This window comes from Artemia franciscana, unplaced genomic scaffold, assembly GCF_032884065.1.
Source record: "Artemia franciscana unplaced genomic scaffold, ASM3288406v1 Scaffold_5765, whole genome shotgun sequence".
In the NCBI taxonomy this organism is placed as follows: domain Eukaryota; kingdom Metazoa; phylum Arthropoda; class Branchiopoda; order Anostraca; family Artemiidae; genus Artemia; species Artemia franciscana.
This window is the reverse complement of record NW_027066090.1, coordinates 10,165-19,666: the sequence shown is the minus strand read 5'-3', so window position 1 is coordinate 19,666 and position 9,502 is coordinate 10,165. Positions and strand designations below refer to the sequence as shown.

The window sequence follows — 9,502 nt, the reverse complement described above, 5'->3', positions numbered from 1 at the left end:
GGAAAAGAGCCTTTAATCACATTCTTTACCATTTGCAATCATAAAATAGTCTAATATCTTCATTTTTTCAACATACGTAGCTATTACCCTCGAAAACTAAAACTTTTGTCATAGAAAAAGAGCCTTTAATCACATTCTTTACCATTTGCAATCATAAAATAGTCTAATATCTTCATTTTTTCAACATACGTAGCTATTACCCTCGAAAACTAAAACTTTTGAAATAGGAAAAGAGCCTTTAATCACATTCTTTACCATTTGCAATCATAAAATAGTATAATATCTTCATTTTTTCCACAGACAAAGCTATTACCCTCGAAAACTAAAACTTTTGAAATAGGAAAATAGCCTTTAATCACATTCTTACACCATGTGCAATCATAAAATTGTCTAATATCTTCATTTTTTCAACATACGTAGCTATTACCCTCGAAAACTAAACTTTTGAAATAGGAAAAGAGCCTTTAATCACATTCTTTACCATGTGCAATCATAAAATTGTCTAATATCTTCATTTTTTCCACAGACAAAGCTATTACCCTCGAAAACTAAAACTTTTGACATAGGAAAAGAGCCTTTAATCACATTCTTTACCATGTGCAATCATAAAATAGTCTAATATCTTCATTTTTTCAACATACGTAGTTATTACCTTCGAAAACTATAACTTTTGAAATATGAAAAGAGCCTTTAATCAAATTCTTTACCATTTGCAATCATAAAATAGTCTACTATCTTCATTTTTTCAACATACGTAGCTATTACCCTCGAAAACTAAAGTTTTTGAAATAGTAAAAGAGCCTTCAATCACATTCTTTACCATGTGCAATCATAAAATTGTCTAATATCTTAATTTTTTGCACAGACAAAGCTATTACCCTCGAAAACTAAAACTTTTGACATAGGAAAAGAGCCTTTAATCACATTCTTTAAAATGTGCAATCATAAAATAGTCTAATATCTTCATTTGTTCAACATACGTAGCTATTACCCTCGAAAACTAAAACTTTTGACATAGGAAAAGAGCCTTTAATCCATTCTTTACCATTTAAAATCATAAAATAGTCTAATATCTTCATTTTTTTCACAGACATAGCTATTACCCTCGAAAATTAAAACTTTTGACAAAGGAAAAGAGCCTTTAATCACATTCTTTACCATTTGCAATCATAAAATAGTCTAATATCTTCATTTTTCCAACATACGTAGCTATTACTCTCGAAAACTAAAACTTTTGACATAGGAAAAGAGCCTTTAATCACATTCTTTACCATGTGCAATCATAAAATAGTCTAATATTTTCATTTTTTCAACATACGTAGCTATTACCCTCGAAAACTAAAACTTTTGACATAGGAAAAGAGCCTTTAATCACATTCTTTACCATGTGCAATCATAAAATAGTCTAATATCTTCATTTTTTCAACATACGTAGCTATTACCCTCGAAAACTAAAACTTTTGACAAAGGAAAAGAGCCTTTAATCACATTCTTTACCATTTGCAATCATAAAATAGTCTAATATCTTCATTTTTTCAACATACCTAGCTATTACCCTCGAAAACTAAAACTTTTGCCATAGGAAAAGAGCCTTTAATCACATTCTTTACCATTTGAAATCATAAAATAGTCTAATATCTTCATTTTTTCAACATACATAGCTATTTCCCTCGAAAACTAAACTTTTGACATAGGAAAAGAGCCTTTAAGCACATTCTTACCATGTGCAATCATAAAATAGTCTAATATCTTCATTTTTCCAACATACATAGCTTTTACCCTCGAAAACTAAAACTTTTGAAATAGGAAAAGAGGATTTAATCACATTCTTTACCATTTGCAATCATAAAATAGTCTAATATCTTCATTTTTTCAACATACGTAGCTATTACCCTCGAAAACTAAAACTTTTGACATAGGAAAAGAGCCTTTAATCACATTCTTTACCATTTGCAATCATAAAACAGTCTAATATTTTCATTTATTCAACATACGTAACTATTACCCTCGAAAACTTAAACTTCTGACATAGGAAAAGTGCCTTTAATCACATTCTTTACCATTTGCAATCATAAAATAGTCTAATATTTTAATTTTTTCAACATACGTAGCTATTACCCTAGAAAACTAAAACTTTTGACATAGGAAAAGAGCCTTTAATCACATTCTTTACCATTTGCAATCATAAACTAGACTAATATCTTCATTTTTTCAACATACTTAGCTATTACCCTTGAAAACTAAAACTTTTGACATAGGAAAAGAGGCTTTAAGCACATTCTTTACCACGTGCAATCATAAAATAGTCTAATATCTTCATTTTTCCAACATACGTAGCTATTACCCTCCAAAACTAAAACTTTTGACATAGGAAAAGAGCTTTTAATCACACTCTTTACCATGTGCAATCATAAAATAGTCTAATATCTTCATTTCTTCAACATACGTAGCTATTACCCTCGAAAACTAAAACTTTTGACATAGGAAAAGAGCCTTTAATCACATTCTTTACCATTTGCAATCATAAAAAAGTCTAATATCTTCATTTGTTCAACATACGTAGCTATTACCCTCGAAAACTAAAACTTTTGACATAGGAAAAGAGCCTTTAATCACATTCTTTACCATTTGCAATCATAAAATAGTCTAATATCTTCATTTTTTCAACATACGTAGCTATTACCCTCGAAAACTAAAACTTTTGACATAGGAAAAGAGCCTTTAATCACATTCTTTACCATTTGCAATCATAAAATAGTCCAATATCTTCATTTTTTCAACATAGGTAGCTATTACCCTCGAAAACTAAAACTTTCGACTTAGGAAAAGAGCCTTTAATCATATTCTTTACCATTTGCAATCATAAAATACTGTAATATCTTCATTTTTTCAACATACGTAGCTATTACCCTCAAAAACTAAAACTTTTGACATAGGAAAAGAGCCTTTAATCACATTCTTTACCATTTGCAATCATAAAATGGTATAATATCTTCATTTTTTCAACATAAGTAGCTATTACCCTCGAAAACTAAAACTTTTGACATAGGAAAAGAGCCTTTAATCACATTCTTTACCATTTGCAATCATAAAATAGTCTAATATCTTCATTTTTTCAACATACGTAGCTATTACCCTCGAAAACTAAAACTATTGACATAGGAAAAGAGCCTTTAATCACATTCTTTACCATGTGCAATCATAAAATAGTCTAATATCTTCATTTTTTCAACATACGTAGCTATTACCCTCGAAAACTAAACTTTTGCCATAGGAAAAGAGCCTTAATCACATTCTTTACCATTTGCAATCATAAAATAGTCTAATATCTTCATTTTTCCAACATACGTAGCTATTACTCTCGAAAACTAAAACTTTTGACATAGGAAAAGAGCCTTTAATCACATTCTTTACCATGTGCAATCATAAAATAGTCTAATATTTTCATTTTTTCAACATACGTAGCTATTACCCTCGAAAACTAAAACTTTTGACATAGGAAAAGAGCCTTTAATCACATTCTTTACCATGTGCAATCATAAAATAGTCTAATATCTTCATTTTTTCAACATACGTAGCTATTACCCTCGAAAACTAAAACTTTTGCCATAGGAAAAGAGCCTTTAATCACATTCTTTACCATTTGCAATAATAAAATAGTCTAATATCTTCATAAAGCTATTACCCTCGAAACCTAAAACTTTTGAAATAGGAAAAGAGCCTTTAATAACATTCTTTACCATTTGCAATCATAAAATAGTCTAATATCTTCATTTTTTCAACATACGTAGCTATTACCCTCGAAAACTAAAACTTTTGACAAAGGAAAAGAGCCTTTAATCACATTCTTTACCATTTGCAATCATAAAATAGTCTAATATCTTCATTTTTTCAACATACCTAGCTATTACCCTCGAAAACTAAAACTTTTGCCATAGGAAAAGAGCCTTTAATCACATTCTTTACCATTTGAAATCATAAAATAGTCTAATATCTTCATTTTTTTCAACATACATAGCTATTTCCCTCGAAAACTAAAACTTTTGACATAGGAAAAGAGCCTTTAAGCACATTCTTTACCATGTGCAATCATAAAATAGTCTAATATCTTCATTTTTCCAACATACATAGCTTTTACCCTCGAAAACTAAAACTTTTGAAATAGGAAAAGAGGATTTAATCACATTCTTTACCATTTGCAATCATAAAATAGTCTAATATCTTCATTTTTTCAACATACGTAGCTATTACCCTCGAAAACTAAAACTTTTGACATAGGAAAAGAGCCTTTAATCACATTCTTTACCATTTGCAATCATAAAACAGTCTAATATTTTCATTTATTCAACATACGTAACTATTACCCTCGAAAACTTAAACTTCTGACATAGGAAAAGTGCCTTTAATCACATTCTTTACCATTTGCAATCATAAAATAGTCTAATATTTTAATTTTTTCAACATACGTAGCTATTACCCTAGAAAACTAAAACTTTTGACATAGGAAAAGAGCCTTTAATCACATTCTTTACCATTTGCAATCATAAACTAGACTAATATCTTCATTTTTTCAACATACTTAGCTATTACCCTTGAAAACTAAAACTTTTGACATAGGAAAAGAGGCTTTAAGCACATTCTTTACCACGTGCAATCATAAAATAGTCTAATATCTTCATTTTTCCAACATACGTAGCTATTACCCTCCAAAACTAAAACTTTTGACATAGGAAAAGAGCTTTTAATCACACTCTTTACCATGTGCAATCATAAAATAGTCTAATATCTTCATTTCTTCAACATACGTAGCTATTACCCTCGAAAACTAAAACTTTTGACATAGGAAAAGAGCCTTTAATCACATTCTTTACCATTTGCAATCATAAAATAGTCTAATATCTTCATTTTTTCAACATACGTAGCTATTACCCTCGAAAACTAAAACTTTTGACATAGGAAAAGAGCCTTTAATCACATTCTTTACCATTTGCAATCATAAAATAGTCTAATATCTTCATTTTTTCAACATACGTAGCTATTACCCTCGAAAACTAAAACTTTTGACATAGGAAAAGAGCCTTTAATCACATTCTTTACCATTTGCAATCATAAAATAGTCTAATATCTTCATTTTTTCAACATAGGTAGCTATTACCCTCGAAAACTAAAACTTTCGACATAGGAAAAGAGCCTTTAATCATATTCTTTACCATTTGCAATCATAAAATACTGTAATATCTTCATTTTTTCAACATACGTAGCTATTACCATCAAAAACTAAAACTTTTGACATAGGAAAAGAGCCTTTAATCACATTCTTTACCATTTGCAATCATAAAATGGTATAATATCTTCATTTTTTCAACATAAGTAGCTATTACCCTCGAAAACTAAAACTTTTGACATAGGAAAAGAGCCTTTAATCACATTCTTTACCATTTGCAATCATAAAATAGTCTAATATATTCATTTTTTCAACATACGTAGCTATTACCCTCGAAAACTAAAACTATTGACATAGGAAAAGAGCCTTTAATCACATTCTTTACCATGTGCAATCATAAAATAGTCTAATATCTTCATTTTTTCAACATACGTAGCTATTACCCTCGAAAACTAAAACTTTTGCCATAGGAAAAGAGCCTTTAATCACATTCTTTACCATTTGCAATCATAAAATAGTCTAATATCTTCATTTTTTCAACATAGGTAGTTATTACCCTCGAAAACTAAAATTTTTGACGTAGGAAAAGAGCCTTTAATCACATTCTTTACCATTTGCAATCATAAAATAGTCTAAAATCTTCATTTATTCAACATGCCTAGCTATTACCCTCGAAAACTAAAACTTTTGACATAGGAAAAGAGCCTTTAATCACACTCTTTACCATTTGAAATCAAAAAATAGTCTAATATCTTCATTTTTTCAACATACATAGCTATTACCCTCGAAAACTAAAACTTTTGACATAGGAAAAGAGCCTTTAAGCACATTCTTTACCATGTGCAATCATAAAATAGTCTAATATCTTCATTTTTCCAACATACGTAGCTATTACCCTCGAAAACTAAAACTTTTGAAATAGGAAAAGAGCCTTTAATCACATTCTTTACCATTTGCAATCATAAAATAGTCTAATATCTTCATTTTTTCAACATGCGTAGCTATTACCCTCGAAAACTAAAACTTTTTACATAGGAAAAGAGCCTTTAATCACATTCTTTACATTTGCAATCATAAAATAGTCTAATATCTTCATTTTTTCAACATACGCAGCTATTACCCTCGAAAACTAAAACTTCTGACATAGGAAAAGAGCCTTTAATCACATTCTTTACCATTTGCAATCATAAAATAGTCTAATATCTTCATTTTTTCAACATACGTAGCTATTACCCTAGAAAACTAAAACTTTTGACATAGGAAAAGAGCCTTTAATCACATTTTTTACCATTTGTAATCATAAAATAGACTAATATCTTCATTTTTTCAACATACGTAGCTATTACCCTCGAAAACTAAAACTTTTTACATAGGAAAAGAGCCTTTAATCACATTCTTTACCATTTGCAATCATAAAATAGTCTAATATCTTCATTTTTTCAACATACGCAGCTATTACCCTCGAAAACTAAAACTTCTGACATAGGAAAAGAGCCTTTAATCACATTCTTTACCATTTGCAATCATAAAATAGTCTAATATCTTCATTTTTTCAACATACGTAGCTATTACCTTCGAAAACTAAAACTTTTGAAATATGAAAAGAGCCTTTAATCACATTCTTTACCATTTGCAATCATAAAATAGTCTAATATCTTCATTTTTTCAACATACGTAGCTATTACCCTCGAAAACTAAAGTTTTTGAAATAGTAAAAGAGCCTTTAATCACATTCTTTACCATGTGCAATCATAAAATTGTCTAATATCTTAATTTTTTGCACAGACAAAGCTGTTACCCTCGAAAACTAAAACTTTTGACATAGGAAAAGAGCCTTTAATCACATTCTTTAAAATGTGCAATCATAAAATAGTCTAATATCTTCATTTGTTCAACATACGTAGCTATTACCCTCGAAAACTAAAACTTTTTGACATAGGAAAAGAGCCTTTAATCCCATTCTTTACCATTTAAAATCATAAAATAGTCTAATATCTTCATTTTTTTCACAGACATAGCTATTACCCTCGAAAACTAAAACTTTTGACAAAGGAAAAGAGCCTTTAATCACATTCTTTACCATTAGAACTCCGATGTCAACAAACCCATGTGTTATTTACGAATTTCTAATTGTGGATTATTGCCTCAATAGTGAGTCAAAGACATTTTTCCATACCTAGTGTGTTATTTTCCTTATTAATAGACCCTAAAGTGTTATACTATACTTACTTACCTTGGATTTTTATTGTGTTTGATTTGTTTCTAGTTGGTGATATATAAGTGTAATTCCCTAGAGATTTCAACGTGTCCTGATTTCGACTTTTTTTTTGTCGCTGTTGCCGCTCCGAAGTTGCCAATATAATTTCTTTTGGGCGAATTTGAAAAATCAGCCAAAAAGTCGGCAGCCGAAAACGTTTGGAAAGTTTGGTTATCATATTCAAAGTCCAGTGAAATTTCGTCAAAAAGCCACCAACAGACCAGAGAATTGAAGATTGTGTGATTTAAATGTGTTTGTCTAATTAGGCTAAACTTACAAGACCTCTGTCAAGAGATTTAGATAGTAAATGACTTCAGCATAGGCTTCAGTCTAGTCAAGGTTACTCTGCTGAATTTCATCGGCTGTCGAGTGAGGATTGGTTGTCTGAAGAATTATCTGGATCTAAATCAAATTCTTTTGAAGAATTTTCCATGCAAAGCGAGCCGCGAATAATATTCCCGATAGGTAAACGTACACAGGTTGTAAGCAGAAGAGGGGCGGGTGCCTGCCGCAAGAGCCGTACGTACCTGCTGGTATTTAGTTACCCTTAAATTGCGGGGAATAGGTGAGCAGGTCCCGACGCTTCCCTTATACTTGTGTACGCTATCCGAAAATTGCGTTGAATGCTGTGACGTAAGCGATGGGGACTCTCGTACGCAATGCTGTACTGAACTTTCTCACGCGATCCATGCAAGCGGGGAACAAAATTGAAAGCATTGTTAAGCGAGCTGTGGAGTTCTTTGATCATGCTGAAATTCTTAGTGCGAAGGAGAAACTTATAACGCTTGCCAATGAGATTGGTTATGATTACGTCTATCGGAAAACGGCAAACGATTCTGATAACGTGATGGAAATGGCGAAAATCCTAGCCCTTTGCGCTAAAGAGAAAAAGCCCTTGCCTACTTTCGTAATTTTTGATCCGCAGGAAGTGCCCACCTGCCCTGATGAAGTCAGTGCCTGCGTGAGAATAAAAAGTAAACGAGATGTGTCGAAAGTTTGATGCCGGATTAGGGGCTATCGCGGATAAGATCAAACTTGCATCTGAACAGTGTGCTCAGCAGCTCGCCGGGGTATCGCAGCAATGTACTACCATAAGCGACGCTATTTCCCAGGGCTCACCCACTCCCCGTTCAGCAGCGAATCCGCCATCAAAGCCACTTTACTCGGTGGTTGTGAAAGCAAACGATATGCCGCCTGAGTTAACGTCCCCACAATCCGGAAAGACTTCTTTGCAAAGGTTTGCCCTAGCGACGTAAGCTCCGATTCTCTTACTCTGAAACGTAGCAACGATGAATGGAAGATTCTTGTCCAGTCTCGAGATGCCGCTACCCAACTTGCAGAAGCAATGAAAAGGAAGAACATAACCACTAAAGTCAAAAGTTCCCCAGTTTGTCGGTATCATGAAAAGAGTACCCTCTTCAGTTAGCGAGAGTGAACTCTGTCAAATTGCTGGTTGCGACAAAGTGGCGCAATGCGGATCTACGAGAGCGTTCAAGTTATTCTATGCAAGTCGACAAACACTTGAAAACGCTATCGCGAACCCGCTGAAGATTTGTTTAGAACTGTTCAGGATTGAAGAGTTCCGCTTTCTACCGAGGAGGTGTTTCAAGTGCCATGCTGTTGGTCATTTAGCAGCTGACTGTTCACAACCAGAAAGGTGTTCGCGCTGCGGTGGCGATGGTCACAGCTCTAGTAAGGACAACCCATGTAGTAATCCGCAAAAATGCCTAAACTGCGGCTCTAGTAGACACTCTTGCTACCATGCTGCTTGTCCCTTTAACAAAGCCCAGCCTAACACTAGCACGTAAATGGAAAATCGAATATTCTGCTGGAATATGAACGGTAAAGTGTTGGACAGAATCCCCCTTCTAACTGACCTTTTCTAAAGAATATAACTGTATTTGCATACAGGAACACTTTCTGACCGATGATAGTGTAAACCTTCTAAAGTTTTCCTCGGATATGCATTACTCGTTCAACCTGCGCGAAGATCTGGGACTCGGGGTCGTCCCTCTGGTGGCCTAGCCATAATCACGCGCTCTAACTCGGGGCCCCCCGTGTGTGTCGAGCAGAATGAATGG

The 9,502-nt window shown here is 32.7% G+C and overlaps 1 protein-coding gene across 1 annotated transcript; it reads left to right on the top strand.

Moving 5' to 3' along the window:
• The first annotated feature begins 8,821 nt into the window (after positions 1-8,821).
• LOC136043409 (zinc finger CCHC domain-containing protein 13-like) lies at positions 8,822-9,229 on the top strand. The gene has a single exon (XM_065728318.1). It carries the CDS (start codon positions 8,822-8,824, stop codon positions 9,227-9,229), a length of 408 nt encoding a protein of 135 aa, XP_065584390.1.
• The last annotated feature ends 273 nt before the right edge of the window (positions 9,230-9,502 follow it).